The sequence below is a fragment of the Takifugu flavidus genome, chromosome 6 (assembly GCF_003711565.1).
Source record: "Takifugu flavidus isolate HTHZ2018 chromosome 6, ASM371156v2, whole genome shotgun sequence".
Lineage (NCBI taxonomy): Eukaryota > Metazoa > Chordata > Actinopteri > Tetraodontiformes > Tetraodontidae > Takifugu > Takifugu flavidus.
The window spans coordinates 13,082,758-13,106,060 of NC_079525.1; the positions used below are offsets into that span (position 1 = coordinate 13,082,758).

The 23,303-nt window shown below is 44.0% G+C and overlaps 1 protein-coding gene and 2 long non-coding RNA genes across 4 annotated transcripts in view; 1 reads left to right on the top strand and 2 right to left on the bottom strand.

Annotated features, from left to right (window-relative positions):
• Positions 1 to 23,303, bottom strand: part of LOC130527055 (NACHT, LRR and PYD domains-containing protein 12-like) — an 86,377-nt gene that overhangs the window by 12,937 nt on the left and 50,137 nt on the right. The window contains exons 13-14 of one of the 2 annotated variants that reach the window (XM_057035145.1): positions 5,165 to 5,338; positions 3,829 to 4,634 (exon numbers count right to left, since the gene is read on the bottom strand). In XM_057035145.1, the coding sequence (XP_056891125.1) occupies positions 4,400 to 4,634; positions 5,165 to 5,338 (409 nt within the window). In that variant the 3' untranslated portion in view covers positions 3,829 to 4,399. Of the gene's footprint in view, positions 1 to 3,828; positions 4,635 to 5,164; positions 5,339 to 23,303 lie in introns of those variants that run through there. The other variant, XM_057035144.1, reaches the window with a different exon arrangement.
• LOC130527060 (uncharacterized) lies at positions 1,688 to 2,493 on the top strand. Its single transcript, XR_008950928.1, has 3 exons — positions 1,688 to 1,764; positions 1,932 to 2,025; positions 2,351 to 2,493. It is a non-coding gene; the product is annotated as an uncharacterized LOC130527060 (long non-coding RNA).
• On the bottom strand, positions 14,113 to 16,405 carry LOC130527057 (uncharacterized). Its single transcript, XR_008950925.1, has 4 exons — positions 16,370 to 16,405; positions 15,037 to 15,138; positions 14,670 to 14,782; positions 14,113 to 14,569 (listed from the first exon to the last, which is right to left on the bottom strand). It is a non-coding gene; the product is annotated as an uncharacterized LOC130527057 (long non-coding RNA).

The window sequence follows — 23,303 nt, forward strand, 5'->3', positions numbered from 1 at the left end:
CGGCTTCACCTCCTTTACGCCGAGGTTTCACTGAGCAGGTGTGATGAACTGTTGCAGAAGGAAAAGCATGGAACATGTTAATAATCGGACACAAAAACACTCAGGTTTATTGTCTGGACCTCGCCATCCTTTGGGGAGGATCATCTCATTCTTCAGCGTTGAACTGTCAGAGTTAAAAGGTTTCATCCTTCCACAAGACAAGAAAACTTCCGCCCAACCTTCTGACCTCTAGTGTCGTATTTTCATCTCTTCAAAAATTATCATGTTGAACATTTTGTCTTCCAAATGAAAAAGAAAAAAAAATTCACTGCAGACTTTTAAAGCAGCGACAGGAAAACCAGCAGGATCACTAGGAAGAGAGACGGAACCAGGCGCCTGGAGATGAGCTCATCTGAACATCTACCCTTTAACAGCCATCGCTAGTAAATGGTCCTTCAGCCTCATCACTTCGAGGTGGAAACGTGTTTAGGCCGTCAATAACAGCTTTGTGAAACTACCTGTAGCTGAGGAGGCCTCATCCCAAAGCAGCAGGTCCAGATGGAGTTTCGCTCGACTCCTGAGAGTCGGTGCAATGGGCTTCTGCAGCACATCATGCTGAATCAGAGGGTCTGTGGAAACCATCTTATAGTCTCCCAGTCTGCTAAATGCCACATGTGATGAAGACCATGGAGGGGCTGCTGCTGAACCACCGGAGACCACAGATTTAGAGTCCATTCCAAGAAAGGAAGAAGGTGGCAGACTCTTATGAGCTGGTGATAAACAGGGTGGAAACTGCAGAAATCCTCTGAGGATATGAGATATGCTGCACTGCCAACACGGAGGCTCCGTGGAAGAAAATGGTCACTTAAGTCAACGACCTGGCAGGTGGCAAAACCAGCAAAGGTGCAAGTGGCAGATCTTGAGGAAGCTACTCATCACCTGAGGACTTGCATCTAAAGACTACTTTTTCCTCACCATCTGAGGCACAGATAAATACACAATGAATTATTATTTACTACTTGATCAGAAGATTTTTTTTAAAGTGTGCATAGCTCGGGAAAGGGATGTAAAGTCCAAACCTCAGGGCTGCAGCTAAATAGAGGGAAAGTCCGCCACTAGTGGTGACAAAGGTCACTGCACCCTTAAATACTAACGATACTAATGCAACTGGTCAAATAAAAAAACAACCACATGTCTATGTACAAGCTCATTGGGCCTCCGCAAAACTGCCGTACTAACCTACGGGTCAGAAGGCTCCGCGGGCAGGTCAGGGTGTAAGTTAAACGCAACCGAACCACCGAAATGTCTGAGAAACGCAGAATTAAAAACACACCAGCAGAAAAGAAAACCAACGAAACCAAGAGGCACGACAGGGCAAAACAGCGGCCTATGAGAAGCCTTAAAAGAAACGAAGCCAACATGAGCAGTAACAGGAAAACGGCACTAAAACCGCAGCAGTTTACCTGGTTAATTGGCTGCAGCCCGCACGCCTCAACTCCCTCCCCCGATAGCAGTTGCGGGAGCCAACCGGCAGAGGGCGCACCGACACACCGCCGTAATCCAGCAGGCCAACCTGGGACACCAGGGCTGTGTGTGTGTGTGTGTGTGTGTGTGTGTAATAGTTTTTATTTCTGTTCCTGGTTGGTAGGGATAAACTGCAGTAGCGGTTCCTGCTTTGGGTTTTCCACGCTCCGTTGCCATAGTTACGGGGTAAACGGACGCGAGTCGCGTTCGATTTCTGGGGCGTTTTGAACGAAACTGAGTTACCGAATCATCTTCATCCAGGTATGAAGTGATAAAGCTCCAACTCAGCGCTGCCCTGTTCAAAATGAGGCCGTAATCTGCGCGTCTCGGGCTTCATAGACCTCAAAGAGGGACGGACGTAAATATATAACATTTCTACAATTTTGTGGCCAAAATGTGTTTGCATTGACTTGATTTTCCTTTATCAGGTGGTTTAGGACCGAACATGGACCACTCCTGTAGCTCCTCTTCAGTACTGGACAGCGGTGGGCTGGAGGTTCTTGGTTCTACCAAACAATCCAGGTGAGGTTTTTCAGGGATGAAAGATCAAAGAAGCTTTGATGGAAAGCAACAGACATTACAAGCGCGTTAGATTCTATTACAACTGATGTTGCTGGTACGCATTGCCTTCAGCCACAGCAGCAACTATAGAACTAGAACCCACTGAACTCTTCTCATTGATGTGTCCTGACCGACACCCCATCCAGAATCCGGCTAATCTAAAGAATCAGCACCTTTGCTCCCTCCTCAACACAATGAAACACAATCAGTGAGGGCAAAACTAGAAGATTCCCATGCAAAAACTCAAAAGTACAGACGTCAGCACCGGTTCCTTTGACTTCCACAGGGATCCACCAGCGCAGTGTCATGGTGTTCAGACCGACCCTCCAGTTCCAGCCCTGAGGTTCTGCGGTCAACTGGCTCAATGGACAGGAAACTCAACCAACTACCAGGTCCGGGCCGCGCACGCCACCCTTGTCGTGAGCTTTAGACCGTCCTCTTTAAACTAGCGCCAAAATCCAATTAATTGATCATCGAAATGCACAAATTCTGCCTTAAATCAGTATCAGCTGTCTTGTTTCATTTAAATATATCGAGCAGTGATCCAGGATAAACGTTGCTGTTGTCCCAGATTACTGATTGATCCATGATGTAACAGATTCTATTATACGATTAAACATGAATGTTTGCATTGAAATTTGACAGAAATCTGCAGAATGTAAACTGTATAAAAGTTAACTTTCACAGAAACAGTTGCAGTCTCATTATGGGCTGTAACTGTAGGAGCTCCAGCTTATGTCATTAGAATCTACATGATTCAGTTTATTATGCTTTTAGTGCTCTTTTGACTGAATTTTACCAGATAAAATGTACCCTTTCTGCCCCCATACAAGAGTTCCTCTGTGTTCTAAGAGTTTAAAGAAATGCATTTAAAAAACTTAAAACGAGCCAGATTTCCTACAAAAGCCTGGTTTGACCAGCAAGTCTGGCTCATTTACAGTTATTGATGAGCTCTGTTTCTGTGATATCTGTCATTTAAGTCCTAAAAAGCTATTTAAGGGTCGTTTTCCTTCCACTTCTCAATCACCGACGTGTCCAACTTCACAGGACCTGCCCAAAGGTTCCCGTTTCTGTCATCCTCCTCGCAAAAACGGACTAAAGGACGCTTCTCCGGGGTCACATCCTCAGCTCAGTCCAGGCAGCCGCGTCGCGGGCTGGAGACTCGCTGATGCTCGCTGACAACCACCGTCAGTGACAAGCTAGCGAGAGTTAGCTCACGGGACCGGAAACTAGCGACAATAACCGGAACGGAAACAAAGGAGCCGACAACTGCGTTCAAGTTTCATTCAAATATGCAAATAAAGGAGTAAATAAAAAATACATTTAAACTTAACAGAAAATAAGGACTCATCAACTTTTTTCTTCTACCTAAAATGTATTTTTTTTCATTATTACATAACTTCCTCCTTGCCTAATATAGTCGATATTAAAAATTAGCAGTACACAATGTATTGTTTACCTGAAAATGTTGTCATGCAAAATTATGTAACATGTTTACTGATCCATCAGCCCACATAACACAACGCAGATAAAACAAAGAAGCAAACACAGTAACGTTTCAAGGAAAAATATCAAATCTAAGATCACAAAAGCCGTTCCTGCAGGTGGGGGGGGGGGGGGGGCGGTTGAGAAGTCCGAGCCGACCAGAACCGAACCACAACAAATAACATTTGAAAGAGGATATATGAACATGTGACTTAATAACATATGAAAGAGGACATATGAACATGTGACTTTAACATGAAAGAGGATATATGAACATGTGACTTAATAACATATGAAAGAGGATATATGAACATGTGATTTTTCCACTATAACCCAGACATACACACATCAGTATCAGTACCTATGGTCGTGAAAATACGGTATATAACATAGGGCACGTTTGTGCGTGATATCACTCCGCGTCTGCGCAACACAACCCCCTATCTTTAGTATTGCTGCGCCAACTGGTGGTCTTTTGGGTTGAGGATAGCAGTGATCTATATGTACCTATATGTAGCTATAGCGTCATTGGCCTCCACTCCAGCCACTCCTGGTAGTTTCTCAAAAACACTGAGTTTTTAGTGGATGCACAATCTGTGGAAGCCAACAGAAATTTCTGAAGAGCCAAAGTTCTTGCAACAAAAATTAGTTTAGTCCCCAATCAGTTTGGTTTGTTATCAGGTGACCTCACGGTGTTCTTTTATTTAAAATAAACAACTTGAGATTGTGTATACACACAACCCCGATGATACCAGGAACTATTTTAACTTCAAGGCGAAGCAGCTTCTGCTTTGTCAACCATCGACTGATCTCCTGAAGTCCACCACCGCTTTTTTAAAAGCTGAATTTTTCATCTATGGAGGGAGTAGACGGCAGATGAGCGGGAGTTGACTGGCTTCGAACAGCCATGACTCAATGTCTCCAGCCCATAGTATGGATTCTCTACGAGACAAGACAGCGGCTTCACTCCTGAATCCTGCAGCTGGTTCCGTCTCAGGTCCAGTTCTCTGAGATGGGAGGGACTGGACCTCAACACCGAGGCCAGAGAGTCACAGCTGATCTTTGATAACCTGCAGTGCTCTAATCTAAATAAAGAAGGGGAACTTTTATAAGGTTATAAGTGAAACCAGTATTAATCTGAAAGGTTAATCAAGGCATGATCTGTAAATATTTAATTTAGTTACAGGTTAAAAAATGATAGTAATATGTAATTACCACAATTCCAACCTCTCAGGTTTGCACTGTTCCAAAGGAGAATATATATTGTTATGGCCCTCACTCTTCCCAGGTTCTCCCACCTCTTTCCCTCCCATCTCATCATGGAGATCCATCTCACCTGTGGCTCATCTTTAAAGGCACAACCTGTCTTAGATGACTTCCTGTCTCCCTCACCATCTCCCTCCTCGTTGGCTGGTGTCTACCAGGCACCCTCACCTAGTTTTGTCTAATTTTGGTTATGATCTGTCGGCTTTTTCATTGTCCTTAAATCAATTTATCATGAATAAGTGGTCCCCGTGTGGCCCTCCCTCCTGAAGGAACTGGGCACAACACACACACTCAGAAAGTGTGAGGACCCTCGGATGGAATAATGGACATTTTTGAGAATGGTGTTTACCTCAGAGTTTCCAGTCGGCAGTTTGGAAAGCGGAGAAAACCACAGAGCAGCTTCACTCCTGGATCCTTCAGCTGGTTCCGACTCAGGTCCAGTTCTCTGAGATGGGAGGGATTGGACCTCAGCGCCGAGGCCAGAGAGCCACAGCTGATCTCTGATAAACTGCACTTAATCAATCTGAAAAATGCAGGATAAGGTTATACGGTGCAGGTCTGCATGTTATCTGCGTCAGTACTAAACCTACGTTAGTTCTTAGTTGGGTCAGACCTGAATTCACGATATTACAAGGAATTTTTTTAATGTCGTGCATCACAGCAGGATTGAGAACAGCCTCACTTCACCATCTTAGCAGCTGGTATATAGGTAGAAAAATGAAGACTGACCTGAGCGTCTCCAGTTTACAGTTTGGACTCTCCAGTCCAGAACAGAGCCGCTTCACTCCTGAATCTTGCAACGTGTTGTAGCTCAGGTCCAGAACCCTCAGATGGGAGAGGTTGGACTTCAGAGTTGAGGCCACAGAATCACAGCTGGTCTCGGATAAACTGCAGCCACTTAGTCTAAAATAACAATATTTTTGAGAGAAGACAAATAAAAATCAACATGTACCAGAGCAAAACACAGCTTACAAGCAACAAACCTCTCGTCCTGCACCGGCTTATCTGCCGTATGTTCGTATTTTGGGTTCTTTCAGGGCGGTTGGACAAGATCTACACCGCATGTAAAGTGTGTGTGGGTCAAAATACCTTCCAAGTTTGTGAAACCACATTTCTCAATAGCACTCAACTCTTGTCAGGAGGTGGGACAAAGCGACCCACTCCTGATAGCTTGTGGGCGATGCTGCAGCGACCCTGCAATCCCTACACTCTCTGGTGAAACCAAATCAAAGGTTTTAGAAACTGCTGGATGCTGGAAGGGTGGCTATAGTCTGGACGCATAGTTCCCCTGACTGCACATTTCTCCAACAATGATTGGCAGCTGGTGTCACTTGTCTTAGATGTTGTTGACTAAGAGCAGCTTTTTCTTTAATAACATAGAAAGATTCGATGAGAAGAAAAATGTATTATTTTATGAACTACTTCCACTACTATTATATACACATACTTCCATATTGTCTTAGATTGCAAGCTGCATTTATTGCATCGTTCATAGAAAGTCATATTTGTGAGGAGAAAAACTCAAATAAGGTCATTTTCTTTAATGACCATTACAAAAGAAGGAGGCGATGAAGAAACAGATTTATATAAAAATGTGTGAAAACTTATGCATGGAAACATTCTTAAAATGGTTGCATTGTGTAGAATCGGTGTAGAATCAACTTGTTGACTTCTGATTTGGACTCCAATCGAAGTGAGGTGCAACAATTGTGGATGCTGAAAGCTTCAGATCTTCATGAAGGTTTCTGTGGTTGGACTGACCTGCTGCCCCTTTAAGAGGGAGGCAGGTTTGGGCTTCTGGCTGGAATGAAGCCACCTAAGATGAGAATGATTGCAGGCTTTCGGTACCAAGGTTTAACAGGGTGCTCACTTCACACTTGGGCTTTTCTCTTTTTTGGGATGGGTTTTCTCAGTAGAGAAGGGGCATGGCACACTGCAGCAGCTTTCTTTTGGGGTTTTCTAGTTTTCCTTCTGATCTTTAAAAGACAGGAAGAACCATTTTTGATTGGTCTGAATGTTTGGGCCGTTTTGTGGCCAGCCTAAAATAAAACAAGACAAATCTACAACTGATACTTCCTTTCTAGTCATTGATGACCATCCTCACATGGGGCAGATTTCCACAACCAGTTTAATACTGCAAATCTGTCCTGTGTGGTCTTTTTTCCGAGAACTGTAACACTACGTTTATAACAAAGATCAAATATGTAAACATTTATTGTCTAACTAGTTACACCTGGGAAAGTACTGGATCATCTCTGACTGACCTGAGAGTCTCCAGCTCACAGAGAGGATCCTGGAGAACACCACAGAGCTGCTTCACTGCTGGATCCTTCAGCTGGTTCTCACTCAGGTCCAGAACTCTCAGATGGGAGGGATTGGACATCAGCGCCGAGGCCAGAGAGTCAGAGCTGGTCTCTGATAAACTGCAGTCCTTTAATCTGAATGACAGATAAAAGATGCCATTTTACATTTCTTGCACACACAGTCATCATTTAGTGTTGGTTTAGAAAAGCCGGCAGTTCCTTCTGCCACCATAAACCAGATCAGCTTTCAGTCTTTTTCATTTCAGTATTTAATTTACTGCATACCTGAGAGTCTCCAGCTTACAGAGAGGATCCTGGAGAAAACCACAGAGCAGCTTCACTGCTGGATCCTTCAGCTGGTTCTCACTCAGGTCCAGAACTCTCAGATGGGAGGGATTGGACCTCACCGCCGAGGCCAGAGAGTCAGAGCTGGTCTCTGATAAACTGCAGTCCTTTAATCTAAATAAAGAAGGAAACTTTCATAAGGTTATAAGAGAAACCAGTATTAATCTGAAAGGTTAATCAAAGGCATGATCTGTAAATATTTAATTTAGTTACAGGTTAAAAAATGAGAGTAATATGTAATTACCACAATTCCAACCCCTCAGGTTTGCACTGTTCCAGAGGAGAATATATATTGTTATGGCCCTCACTCTTCCCAGGTTCTCCCGACCTCTTTCCCTCCCATCTCATCATGGAGATCCATCTCACCTGTGGCTCATCTTTAAAGGCACAACCTGTCTTAGATGACTTCCTGTCTCCCTCACCATCTCCCTCCTCGTTGGCTGGTGTCTACCAGGCACCCTCACCTAGTTTTGTCTAATTTTGGTTCCCATCTGTCGGCTTTTTCATTGTCCTTAATCAATTTATCATGAATAAGTGGTCCCCGTGTGGCCCTCCCTCCTGAAGGAACTGGGCACAACACACACACACTCAGAAAGTGTGAGGACCCTCGGATGGAATAATGGACATTTTTGAGAATGGTGTTTACCTCAGCGTTTCCAGTCGGCAGTTTGGAAAGTGGAGAAAACCACAGAGCAGCTTCACTGCTGGATCCTTCAGCTGGTTCCAACTCAGGTCCAGTTCTCTGAGATGGGAGGGATTGGACCTCAGCGCCGAGGCCAGAGAGTCACAGCTGATCGCTGATAAACTGCAGCTGCTCAGGCTGGATAAGGAATCATGGCAAGAAATGATCTCTTATTGGAGGAAAAGTCATATTACACTTGCTTAAAATCATTATTTCATTTTATTTCATTATTTAATCAGGCCCTTGGAGTCAGGAGAGCTCTGGCCCCCCACTGATAAACTGGGATTTTACAGCAACAACATAGTTAAAAAGTATCTATAAAATTGTCTTTCAATGGCTCATTTAAATTCATACTACACTTCTCTTCTCCAAAAGTCAATGGAGTTTATCTTGAAGCCTTTCATTGTTTAGTTGTTATGTCGAAGATGAAAGAAAGCTGACCTGAGAGTCTCCAGCTCACAGAGAGGGTCCTGGAGAAAACCACAGAGCAGCTTCACTGCTGGATCCTTCAGCTTGGTCTCAGTCAGCTCCAGAACCCTCAGATGGGAGGGATTGGACCTCAGCGCCGAGGCCAGAGAGTCACAGCTGGTCTCTGATAACCTGCAGTACTTTAATCTGAATGACAGATAAAAGATGCCATTTTACATTTCTTGCACACACAGTCATCATTTAGTGTTGGTTTAGAAAAGCCGGCAGTTCCTTCTGCCACCATAAACCAGATCAGCTTTCAGTCTTTTTCATTTCAGTATTTAATTTACTGCATACCTGAGAGTCTCCAGCTTACAGAGAGGATCCTGGAGAAAACCACAGAGCAGCTTCACTGCTGGATCCTTCAGCTGGTTCTCACTCAGGTCCAGAACTCTCAGATGGGAGGGATTGGACCTCACCGCCGAGGCCAGAGAGTCAGAGCTGGTCTCTGATAAACTGCAGTCCTTTAATCTAAATAAAGAAGGGAAACTTTCATAAGGTTATAAGAGAAACCAGTATTAATCTGAAAGGTTAATCAAAGGCATGATCTGTAAATATTTAATTTAGTTACAGGTTAAAAAATGAGAGTAATATGTAATTACCACAATTCCAACCCCTCAGGTTTGCACTGTTCCAGAGGAGAATATATATTGTTATGGCCCTCACTCTTCCCAGGTTCTCCCGACCTCTTTCCCTCCCATCTCATCATGGAGATCCATCTCACCTGTGGCTCATCTTTAAAGGCACAACCTGTCTTAGATGACTTCCTGTCTCCCTCACCATCTCCCTCCTCGTTGGCTGGTGTCTACCAGGCACCCTCACCTAGTTTTGTCTAATTTTGGTTCCCATCTGTCGGCTTTTTCATTGTCCTTAAATCAATTTATCATGAATAAGTGGTCCCCGTGTGGCCCTCCCTCCTGAAGGAACTGGGCACAACACACACACTCAGAAAGTGTGAGGACCCTCGGATGGAATAATGGACATTTTTGAGAATGGTGTTTACCTCAGCGTTTCCAGTCGGCAGTTGGAAAGTGGAGAAAACCACAGAGCAGCTTCACTGCTGGATCCTTCAGCTGGTTCCAACTCAGGTCCAGTTCTCTGAGATGGGAGGGATTGGACCTCAGCGCCGAGGCCAGAGAGTCACAGCTGATCGCTGATAAACTGCAGCTGCTCAGGCTGGATAAGGAATCATGGCAAGAAATGATCTCTTATTGGAGGAAAAGTCATATTACACTTGCTTAAAATCATTATTTCATTTTATTTCATTATTTAATCAGGGCCCTTGGAGTCAGGAGAGCTCTGGCCCCCCACTGATAAACTGGGATTTTACAGCAACAACATAGTTAAAAAGTATCTATAAAATTGTCTTTCAATGGCTCATTTAAATTCATACTACACTTCTCTTCTCCAAAAGTCAATGGAGTTTATCTTGAAGCCTTTTATTGTTTAGTTGTTATGTCGAAGATGAAAGAAAGCTGACCTGAGAGTCTCCAGCTCACAGAGAGGGTCCTGGAGAAAACCACAGAGCAGCTTCACTGCTGGATCCTTCAGCTTGGTCTCAGTCAGCTCCAGAACCCTCAGATGGGAGGGATTGGACCTCAGCGCCGAGGCCAGAGAGTCACAGCTGGTCTCTGATAACCTGCAGTACTTTAATCTGAATGACAGATAAAAGATGCCATTTTACAGTTCTTGCACACACAGTCATCATTTAGTGTTGGTTTAGAAAAGCCGGCAGTTCCTTCTGCCACCATAAACCAGATCAGCTTTCAGTCTTTTTCATTTCAGTATTTAATTTACTGCATACCTGAGAGTCTCCAGCTTACAGAGAGGATCCTGGAAAAACCACAGAGCTGCTTCACTGCTGGATCCTTCAGCTGGTTCCCACTCAGCTCCAGAACCCTCAGATGGGAGGGATTGGACCTCAGCGCCGAGGCCAGAGAGTCACAGCTGATCTCTGATAAACTGCAGTCACTCAGGCTGGATAAGGAATCATGGCAAGAATGATCTCTTATTGGAGGAAAAGTCATATTACACTTGCTCAAAATCATTATTTCATTTTATTTCATTATTTAATCAGGGCCCTTGGAGTCAGGAGAGCTCTGCCCCCCCACTGATAAACTGGGATATTACAGCAACAACACAGTTAAAAAGTATCTATAAAATTGTCTTTCAATGGCTCATTTAAATTCAAACTACACTTCTCTTCTCCAAAAGTCAATGGAGTTTATCTTGAAGCCTTTCATTGTTTAGTTGTTATGTCGAAGATGAAAGAAAGCTGACCTGAGAGTCTCCAGCTTACAGAGAGGATCCTGGAGAAAACCACAGAGCAGCTTCACTGCTGGATCCTTCAGCTTGGTCTCAGTCAGCTCCAGAACCCTCAGATGGGAGGGATTGGACCTCAGTGCCGAGGCCAGAGAGTCACAGCTGATCGCTGATAAACTGCAGTCACTCAGGCTGGAAGGAATCATGGCAAGAAATGATCTCTTATTGGAGGAAAAGTCATATTACACTTGCTCAAAATCATTATTTCATTTTATTTCATTATTTAATCAGGGCCCTTGGAGTCAGGAGAGCTCTGCCCCCCACTGATAAACTGGGATTTTACAGCAACAACATAGTTAAAAAGTATCTATAAAATTGTCTTTCAATGGCTCATTTAAATTCAAACTACACTTCTCTTCTCCAAAAGTCAATGGAGTTTATCTTGCCTTTCATTGTTTAGTTGTTATGTCGAAGATAAGAAAGCTGACCTGAGAGTCTCCAGCTTACAGAGAGGATCCTGCAGAAAACCACAGAGCAGCTTCACTGCTGGATCCTTCAGCTTGGTCTCAGTCAGCTCCAGAACCCTCAGATGGGAGGGATTGGACCTCAGCGCCGAGGCCAGAGAGTCACAGCTGATCTCTGATAAACTGCAGCACCACAGCCTGGAAAACCAATAAATGGGGCAAATAAAAACACATTTCTAAATATGAAAATGAAGAGAAAAGCAGAAAATGTAAAGAAATTTAGAAAAGACCAACAGAGGCCTCCTGACCTGAGCGTCTCCAGTCTGCAGTTTGGATGCATCATTGCAGAAGACAGTAACTTTACTCCGGCATCTGTCAGGCTTTGGTTCTTGCTTAAGCTCAGCTCCCGTAGATGAGAAGGGTTTGACGTCATTGCTGAGGCCACAACTTCCCAATGACTCTTTTGAAAGAAAACTATCAGACAGTCTGTTGTGTATGAAACAAAAATAGTGAGTCAAACTTTGGGATTTCTAATCAACTTATCTGAGAATCTACCTCAACACAAATAGCTCATTTCCTGGAAAAGCTAAATTCAACACCGTAGAGCAACAGTTTGAACGACCATCAGATCTGAAATGCAACTGAATTATTCTTAACATTTGTCTTATTTTAGAACAGCTCATAATTACTCAATATTTAAAATGATTGTAGCAAATGGTTTAAAGAAACGTGCATCTTTTTATCTGTCTATCGGCTCTTTGGATATTTTGCATCTCATCCAATTTGTACGATCGTGCGTCAAGTCTTAATTCAGCGATCCGATCGATGACATCAGAGTCTCTGGTTGCATCGATTGCCCTCAGCTTCTGTTACATCTGCCTGTTTTCCTTCAAATCATTTTCACTGCACCTTTTGTTGCTAGTGATGAAGTTGCCACCTAACGGGTGTGGAAAGGGTCAAACAACTTTGTGGGTCACATAAAGGCTCCAAACGGAACCGCCACAAAGACCTAAAACACCCATTTAAACCAACGAGGCCGGCTGTTTTTACGTTGAACAAATGAAGCAAAATAGTCACGTGTCATTAGTTAAAATGTGTTTTTCTGTTGTTTGAATACGATGTATACAAACAAACAAAACTTATTTAATGACATGACAGTAATTTCATGATAGTAAGTTAACTTGTGGCTCCTATTATTCCTGCCTTATGTTGGTTTGTCTGGATTGAACTTTGAACTTATATCCAGCCAGTGTTGAACATTTCTGAATTAATTGTTTTTCTTTTTTAATTTATGGACGCTGCAATGGAAATAAAGAATTGAACGAATGACCACTGGAGGGGGTATTGCTACCTGACATGATCGACTCGGTTGATTTAAACGCCGATGTCCGGCCCCAAAATCTTTACTTACACGACCTCCCTGCAGTTCCTCACAGCTGGAATCAGGCGACGTCGTCCCTCATCTGAGGTGTTGTACTGCTGCAGGTTCAGCTCATCCAGAACCTCCTCTGACATCTGCAGCAGGTAGGCCAGAGCTGAACAGGGATCACTGACAGTCTCCTCTCTGATTTCTTCTCTGACTTCAGGAACTCTTGGATCTCCTGATGGACTGACTGTCCTTCATCTCCATCAGACAGTGGAAGATGTTGATGCTTCTGTCTGGGGAGATTTCATCACTGTTCACCTCCTTCAGGTTGTTGAGGACCTTCTGGATGGTTTCTGGATGGCTCTCCATCTGATCCAACAGTCCACCCAAGATTCTCTGATTGGACTCCAGAGAGAGACCATGAAGGAAGCGAACAAACAAGTCCAGGTGGCCATTTTTACTTTCAAGAGATTTCCTTAGTGCTCTCCTGAGGAAGACATCAAGAGATGTGGCTGGATCGTAATTTGTAAACACCCAGCAAACCTGGAAAAACAGTTTGGTTTCGAATATTTTAGGAACTGATTTAGAACCGCTATGTCTTTCCTGGTGTAACAGTGGAACATGTAGACGGCAGCCAGAAACTCCTGAATGCTCAGATGAACAAAGCAGTAGACTGATTTCTGGAAGATCACACTCTCTCTTTTGAAGATCTCTGTACAAACTCCTGAGTACACCGACACCTCGGAGACGTCCAGTCCACATCGCTCCAGGTCTTCAGAGTAGAACATGATGTTTCCTTTCTCCAAATGTTCAAACCGCCAGCCGACCCAACTTCAGAAGGAGTTTTTTATCAGCCTCAGTCAGTTCCTCTGGTCTCTGCGTTCCTCCATACTTCTGCTTCTTCCTCTTTATCTGAACCCTCAGGAAGTGTGAGTAGAGGTCAGTCAGGGTTTGGGGCAGCTCTCCTCTCTGGTCTCTGGTCATCATGTCCTCCAGAACTATAGCAGTGATCCAGCAGAAAACTGGGATCAGACACATGATGTGGAGGCTCCTGGAGGCCTTGATGTGTGAGATGATTCTCTTGGACAGATCTTCATCACTGAACCTCCTCCTGAAGTACTCCTCCTTCTGGGAGTCAGTGAAGCCTCGTACTTCTGTGATCCTGTCACCACACGAGGGAGGAATCTGATAGGCTGCTGCAGGTCTGGAGGTGATCCAGATGAGAGCTGAGGGAAGCAGGTTCCCCTGGATGAGGTTCACCAGGAGCACCTCAACTGACGATACTTGTGTGACATCAGAGATGACCTGATGCTTGTTGAAACCAGTGAAAATCTGCTTTCATCCAGGCCATCAAAGATGAACAGAAGTTTCCAGACAGTCAGATCTTCTGCTCTGATCTTCTGTAATGTTGATGGAAAACATGAACAGTGAGAGAAGACTGTGCTGCTCATCTCTGATCAAGTTCAGCTCCCTCCATGAGAGCGGAAGCACCAGACCGATGTCTTGGTTCTCCAAACCTTCTGCCCAGTCCAGACTGAACTTCTGCACTGAGAAGGTTTTTCCAACGCCGGCGACACCGTTGGTCAGAACCACTCTGATGTGTCTCTGTTGCTCAGATAAGACTTTGAAGATGTCCTGGCACTTGATTGGAGTGTCCTGGATGTTCTTCTTGGAGGTTCTCTCAAGCTGTCTCACCTCATGTTGTGTGTCCACCTCCTCACTTTGTCCCTCAGTGATGTAGAGCTCAGTGTAGATCTGTTCGGCAGGGTTCCACTTCCTGCTTCATGAGTTCCTTCAGTCACATGTTCACATCTGCTCTTCAGACTGATCTTATGACCTTCTATCACCTCCTGCAGATCACCTCCTGAACATAAGTAAACCATGATTTCCATCTATCATAAATCATCAACACAACTACAAATTCATGACATCACAAGTTCAAATTTTATATTGAACAATTTTACTTTGTTTGGGCTTCATTTCAGCATCTCCAGAGCTGCTTCCAGATCGTGAACAAGAGGACTCTCCTGGTGGAGCTGACTGGTCCCAGTTTGATAGGATGTGCTCCCCCCTCTCACTATGAAACACATCTCTATTAGTCCTTTGATTTATAGGATGAAAGAACCTGATCAAGACTCAATTTTGTTCCAGCATTTTTATGTCTGAATTCATCGATCCTTGTTTCTAATCAACAATATTCACATTAAGTATGTAACTATATGACTGTCTGAGGTTTAAGTGTTAAACATCTCCAATAATAAACTCACAACCTGCTGCTGTTAATGTGACTAACGCTGCACACAAACACATCATCACGCTTTATTTTCTTACATTTGGTCTGAACTTCTGAAGTTTATCATTCTATCTTTGGACCGGTCACTCTTCAGGGACACACAGCTGGGCACTGTGGACTCTGCTCTGTCCTCGTCCATCCTGAGGAAACATCAGAAATAGTGATGAGACTGATGAAAGGTAAATAATCTGTAGAGGTTGTAGTTAAATAATCCCAATTCACTGCATTTTTATCAAACAGGAACATTTCTAATACATTCTGAATAACAACTGAATAATAAATCAATGATGTTCTGTATAATTTTCATGTTTTCAGAGTTTAAGCTGCTTTTTTTAACTGTTCCCTGCAGTGAGAAAAGAACTGGCACCTTTTCCAGCCCCTCATCCTGCAGCACTGAATGTGCTCTAAAGTTCTTTCCAGAGCAAACGTCTCTGCACTTGCAGCAACATGTTGTAGTCATGGATCCGTGAGGAGAACCGGATACAGGAAACGCCCCACTTTGATCCCAAAACCAACGGTGGTCCGGCAACGACGGGGACGCTGGTCCATCGGGCCCGACAACACTGGTTTTCCACAGGCCAACATGGTGAAAGGACTGTCTTCAGCTCAGCCAATAAATTATTTGGTGCTACATAACATACTAGTCAGGACTTTTTAACTTCCCCTCATTTGTTCTCCTCTTCAATTATTTCTATAATCCAAGTTCTCAAAGATCACTGCTCTATTTAAATAGATGAAAGAAATGACACCCACTCCTGCATTTCTTTCACAGTGGTTCCACAACATAGAACAATAAACCACTGTGAGAAACCTGCAACATGAACCAAAAATCCTGTTGGTGTCCTGTGATCCTGTGTGGATTTATTTATTTAGTTATTTTGAAAGTTTATTGTCTTAAATTGGTCCAGCTGAGAGATGTTAATTTGCACACGATTAGATGTTGTTTGACAGGTAATAACAAAATATCCAGCTGTAACCTGGACTGTTGAACAACTCTAATAACTCTCAGAGCTTTTCACCTGTCACAAAAATGTCGCTCTTCCAGCTTCGTCTGAAGAGAATACTTTCACTTTTAAAACCTAATCAACAGCTTTATGGCGTATATATTACTACCATTAAAGCATTCTGGGAGGGTTTAAGTTCTTTTAGGATCAGTAGCAAAGAGCAGAAACATAAACTAAACTTCACTTAGAAAGACTATTCAACTATAACTAAAGCCAGACTATAAGAAAGTTAAATAAGACCGATTCATTTATAATGTATAATGATGTTTTGTGCTAAAAAAAATATAACGTCTAGTTGATTCAAATCTTGATTTTATCTCCAAACACAAATGTCAATTCTTTTCAATAATGCTCTTCGTTTACTCACCTTGTCGGTCTTCAGTCTTCCTGCTTAGTCTGAAAGGAATACTTTGAAAAACTCGTTTGTTGGGTTCCCAGTTTCTGGGACCGTTGTTGCTGGTGTCTACCTGCAGGGGGCGTGGAGGAGCCGCTCATCAGCGCAGCTGGCCCCGCAGACACACGCACCTGCGGTCTCTCTTCAATCTCCCGTTAGATTTAAGGACAGAACTCCCGTCTGCCAGCGGCGGAGTGTTTTTCGGCCTCATCGCCAAACCCTGACTTCTGTGGCTTGACTATTAGTTTTCCTTGCGGACTTGTTTTGGACTCTCTCGAGGTCTCTCCGCCTCTCTGTGAACGCGGACCGAACTGTTCTTGTTCACTTTAAAATAAAGACGCTTTTCGGACACCATTCTCCACCGTTATTCAACCAAGCTAAATAAATAAGATTTATGATGCCTCACAGATTTTGAAAGACTTGTAAAAGCAGCATATTTCTGCAGCCCTGGAGTCCAGGAGGAGCAGCAGAGGTCAGAATGTGTCGGAGCGCGTTTAACTATTGTCTGCAGTTCCACGCGTGTCCACCGGGTGGCGGTAAAGCACCACATGATATTTCTCCTTTTTGGAACTTCTTCAGCTGCGTTGAGCTTTAAATCTTCACCTGTCGCTCCCTTTAAGCTCTAAACTTTGCGGTTCTGTGTGTAGTTTGTTGGTTTAAATATTTTTGATGCATTCTGATGACGATGAGTGAAACTGTCAATGACCAATAGAAAGTTCGTCCATTTTTCTACTGTGTCACACATTTTCATTATTTATTGTCATTTTTGGGTCTAAACTGGGCCAGTTCTGTGAGCTGTTTTGCTTTTTCTGTGGACCAGATGTTCCAGGCAGGTTCCATCATGGACAGACGGATACAGGTCACGTGACAGTCAGCCTTTAGTTCTTTATTACAGGAGGATCTGGTTTATATACAGACACAATCTGCAAAATACTAAAAAGTATATGAACCCAAAGTACTAAAAAGTCTACATACACGCACACGTGTATTAAGTGTTTATACACACGTTTGCGCGTACGTGCACACTGTATATTCATCTAATAACTGTTAGTTTCTAAAACACCAAAGTAGAGTCACTGAGGCACGGCTTCACCTCCTTTACGCCGAGGTTTCACTGAGCAGGTGATGAACTGTTGCAGAAGGAAAAGCATGGAACATGTTAATAATCGGACACAAAAACACTCAGGTTTATTGTCTGGACCTCGCCATCCCTTGGGGAGGATCATCTCATTCTTCAGCTTTGAACTGTCAGAGTTAAAAGGTTTCATCCTTCCACAAGACAAGAAAACTTCCGCCCAACCTTCTGACCTCTAGTGTCGTATTTTCATCTCTTCAAAAATTATCATGTTGAACATTTTGTCTTCCAAATGAAAAAGAAAAAAATTTCACTGCAGACTTTTAAAGCAGCGACAGGAAAACCAGCAGGATCACTAGGAGAGAGACGGAACCAGGCGCCTGGAGATGAGCTCATCTGAACATCTACCCTTTAACAGCCATCGCTAGTAAATGGTCCTTCAGCCTCATCGCTTCGAGGGTGGAAACGTGTTTAGGGCCGTCAATAATAGCTTTGTGAAACTATCTGTAGCTGAGGAGGCCTCATCCCAAAGCAGCAGGTCCAGATGGAGTTTCGCTCGACTCCTGAGAGTCGGTGCAATGGGCTTCTGCAGCACATCATGCTGAATCAGAGGGTCTGTGGAAACCATTTTATAGTCTCCCAGTCTGCTAAATGCCACATGTGATGAAGACCATGGAGGGGCTGCTGCTGAACCACCGGAGACCACAGATTTAGAGTCCATTCCAAGAAAGGAAGAAGGTGGCAGACTCTTACGAGCTGGTGATAAACAGGGTGGAAACTGCAGAAATCCTCTGAGGATATGAGATATGCTGCACTGCCAACACGGAGGCTCCGTGGAAGAAAATGGTCACTTAAGTCAACGACCTGGCAGGTGGCAAAACCAGCAAAGGTGCAAGTGGCAGATCTTGAGGAAGCTACTCATCACCTGAGGACTTGCATCTAAAGACTACTTTTTCCTCACCATCTGAGGCACAGATAAATACACAATGAATTAATTATTTACTTCTTGATAAAGATTTTTTTTAAAAAGTGTGCATAGCTCGGGAAAGGGTTGTAAAGTCCAAACCGCAGGGCTGCAGCGAAATAGAGGGAAAGTCCGCCCACTAGTGGTGACAAGGTCACTGCACCCTTAAATACTAACGATACTAATGCAAACCGGTCAAATAAAAACAACCACATGTCTATGTTCAAGCTCATTGGGCCTCCGCAATAACTGCCGTACTAACCTACGGGTCAGAAGGCTCCGCGGGCAGGTCAGGGTGTAAGTTAAACGCAACCGAACCACTGTTTACGAAATGTGTGAGAAACGCAAGAAATAAAACACACCAGCAGAAAAGAAAACCAACGAAACCAAGAGGCACGACAGGCCAAACAGCGGCCTATGAGAAGCCTTAAAAGAAACGAAGCCAACATGAGCAGTAACAGGCAAACGGCACTAAAACCGCAGCAGTTTACCTGGTTAATTGGCTGCAGCCCGCACGCCTCAACTCCCTCCCCCGATAGCAGTTGCGGGAGCCAACCGGCAGGGGGCGCACCGACACACCGCCGTAATCCAGCAGGCCAACCTGGGACACCAGGGCTGTGTGTGTGTGTGTGTGTGTGTGTAATAGTTTTTATTTCTGTTCCTGGTTGGTAGGGATAAACTGCAGTGCAGTAGCGGTTCCTGCTTTGGGTTTTCCACGCTCCGTTGCCATAGTTACGGGTAAACGGACTCGAGTCGCGTTCGATTTCTGGGGCGTTTTGAACGAAACTGAGTTACCGAATCATCTTCATCCAGGTATGAAGTGATAAAGCTCCAACTCAGCGCTGCCCTGTTCAAAATGAGGCTGTAATCTGCGCGTCTCGGGCTTCATAGACCTCAAAGAGGGACGTAAATATGTAACATTTCTACAATTTTGTGGCCAAAATGAGTTTGCATTGACTTGATTGTGCTTTTATCAGGTGGTTTAGGACCGAACATGGACCACTCCTGTAGCTCCTCTTCAGTACTGGACAGCGGTGGGCTGGAGGTTCTTGGTTCTACCAAACAATCCAGGTGAGGTTTTTCAGGGATGAAAGATCAAAGAAGCTTTGATGGAAAGCAACAGACATTACAAGCGCGTTAGATTCTATTACAACTGATGTTGCTGGTACGCATTGCCTTCAGCCGCAGCAGCAACTATAGAACTAGAACCCACTGAACTCTTCTCATTGATGTGTCCTGACCGACACCCCATCCAGAACCCGGCTAATCTAAAGAATCAGCACCTTCTGCTCCCTCCTCAAACACAATGAAACACAATCAGTGAGGGCAAAACTAGAAAATTCCCATGCAACAACTCCTCAAAAGTACAGACGTCAGCACCGGTTCCTTTGACTTCCACAGGGATCCACCAGCGCAATGTCATGGTGCTCAGACCGACCCTCCAGTTCCAGCCCTGAGGTTCTGCGGTCAACTGGCTCAATGGACAGGAAACTCAACCACTACCAGGTCCGGCCGCGCACGCCACCCTTGTCGTGAGCTTTAGACCGTCTCTTTAAACTAGTTCCACCTCGATGAATGTCCGCTGTGCAAAGTTGGTACGTTCCAAATGGACTCAAACCCATCAGGACTAAGAAACGTCCAAAGTTTAGCAACAGCACTGAAGCGTGCGGCAGGTTGTAAATATAGTCCGGTTCTGTCTGTTAAATGTTAAATACATCTTATTGCTAAACAGGAGCGATCCACATAATAAGTTAAATATGATCGAAGGGCTTTTGTCTGTGTGGAAGGGGACGTGGGGATCAACTCCACCATCTTCTTGAAGCCTCGCCGGGAGAAGTGGCCTCATCCCGCCTGGAGCTGCGCAACGAGGGCAACACGTCCATCTTCTACAGCTGGCAGCAGCTGGACGTCTCCTCCAGCCTGTCGCACCTGCTCTCCACAGAAGGCGCAGCTGCTTCTACTTCAACCAGTCCTCAGGTACGTGCGGCCCCCGACCAGGCGTCCTGAGTCCCCCCGTCCCCCCGTCCCCCGTGTCCTCCCATCACAGGTGTGATCCTTCCGGGCGTCACCCAACAAATAGACCTGATGTTTAAATCCGGGGTGCCGGGCCTCCACACGGAGTCGTGGCAGCTCCACACCAACCCGGTGCTGTTGCAGGGGGCCTCGGTGCAGGTGACGCTCATGGGGTTCGCTGTGTCCGAGGACAGGACGGCAGAGCTCCGGCGCCACCTGGAGGTGTCGTATGATCAAAGCCTTTGAGCCTTTCAGGGTTTTTCCCATCCCGCCGGTCCATTTTCACCCCGTTCTTGTCGCACAAACAGACAAGGCTGGAAAAGACAGTGACGGAAAGTTCTGCCGGTCGATGGTGTATAAGATCCTGGAGGGGTCCAGACCCGAGAGAGATCCAGCTCCCTCGTAGAGTTTTTTAATGGGAAGCCCCGAGGTGAGGTGGTCAACAAGTTCTCTTGGCTCAGCAGAATTTCTTCTATTCCCACTCTTCACCTTCATCCCTCACAGGAGGAGCGAGAAAGACAAGAAAGTGGGGAAGGACCCGGCCGACCAAAGCCTGGGCCGCGACTTCGCCGATGACCAGACATTTACGGATTTCACCCCATTTGAGGAGGAAGCCTGTTCCGCAGCGTTTGGATCCTTCTCTGGTTCCACATCTCCAATGTGAAATGTATTTTTTCCTGTTGCGAAGGAAACAAAGAGTAACACTTGATTAGATCAATAAATTATTCAATGTCACTCATTCAACCGATAAAGCAGAACCGTGTCAAATTCATTGTGCACCGACTGATATATTTAATGTATTTTTAATTTATTTTGAACATTGTCAGACCAGTAAGGTCCAGTTGTGCACCAGCATTAGCTTCGTCCTAAGCTCCCGGTCGGACTGAGGCCCTAATGGACTGGATCTACCGTATTGGACCGTCTTATATTCGGGCCAAAATTAATAACGGTTTAATAATGACAAAGGTAAATTGAGCAAATTGGCTATTTCAGAAGTGTGTATCAACTGGTAGCCCTTCACATTATTCAGTACCCACCTTTCAAAAAGGTTGGTGACCCCTGCACTAGTCATTTTAAAATTTTTCAATGAGCATTCGATCAGTCTGGCCCTCGGCTTGGAGCCACATTTTATTTGGCCCTCCGTCCATTTGACTTTGACACCCCTGATTTAAATGAATCAATATGTTACATCAGTGGTTAAAAATCCAATGAATGTGATCATCGAAATGCACAAATTCTGTCTTAAATCAGTATCAGCTGTCTTTGTTCATTTAAATATATTGAGCAGTGATCCAGGATTAAACGTTGCTGTTGTCCAAGATTACTGACTGATCCATGATGTGTAACAGATTTCTATTATATCGATTAACGTGAATGTTTGCATTGAAATTTGACAGAAATCTGCAGAATGTAAACTGTATAAAAGTTAACTTTCACAGAAACAGTTGCAGTCTCATTATGGGCTGTAACTGTAGGAGCTCCAGCTTATGTCATTAGAATCTACATGATTCAGTTTATTCATGCTTTTAGTGCTCTTTTGACTGAATTTTACTAGATAAAAAGTACCTTTTCTGCCCCCAATACAAGAGTTCCTCTGTGTTCTAAGAGTTTAAAGAAATGCATTTAAAAAACTTAAAACGAGGCCAGATTTCCTACAAAAGCCTGGTTTGACCAGCAAGTCTGGCTCATTTACAGTTATTGATGAGCTCTTTTTCTGTGATATCTGTCATTTCCTAGTCCTAAAAAGCTATTTAAGGGTCGTTTTCCTTCCACTTCTCAATCACCGACGTGTCCAACTTCACAGGACCTGCCCAAAGGTTCCCGTTTCTGTCATCCTCGCAAAACGGACTAAAAGGACGCTTCTCCGGGTCATCCAGCTCACCTTGTCCAGGCAGCCGCGTCCGGGCTGGAGACTCGCTGATGCTGCGCTGACAACCACCGTCAGTGACAAGCTAGCGAGAGTTAGCTCACGGGACCGGAAACTAGCGACAGTAACCGGAAGTAAACAAAGGAGCCGACAACTGCGTTCAAGTTTCATTCAAATATGCAAATAAAGAGTAAAATAAAAAACAAAAACATTTAAACTTAACAGAAAATATAAGGACTCATCAACTTTATTTCTACCCAAAATGTAGTTTTCATTACATAAACTTCCTCATGCAAATATTTCGACAGTATGATATTAAACTATTAGCATTACACAAATGTATTTTTAACTTTTGCCAAAATGTACATGTAAAAATGTTTTGATCCTCAGTCACATAACACAAAGCAGATAAACACATAAGCAAACACAGCAACGTTTCAAATTAAGAAAATATCAAATCTAAGATCACAAAATGTCGTTCCTGTCCGAGTGCCGACCAGAAACCGAACCACAACAAATACATTTGAAAGAAGAGGATATATGAACATGTGACTTAATAACATATGAAAGAGGATATATTCTGATTCAGATTCAGATCCTTTATTGTCCCACACGGGGAAATTTACAGTGCAACAACAGCAACAAGAGCACTCAGAGAAAAATAAGATAAAATCAAATAGAAATCAAATGGAATATACAAAGAGGATGTATATTTACAATAATCCAGATAAATGGATACTCGGCCTCTGTGTACCTGTACATAGTACAGAGGGTGAATACATATACATATCAGAATATATATTTCAGATTGTGTTAGCGGGTTTCTGTTTATTGTGCAGTCTGACAGCAGCCGGCAGGAAAGATCTACGATACCTCTCCTTCACACAGCGAGGGTGGAGCAGCTGCTCACTGAACATGTGACTTAATAACATATGAAAGAGGATATATGAACATGTGACTTAATAACATATGAAAGAGGATATATGAA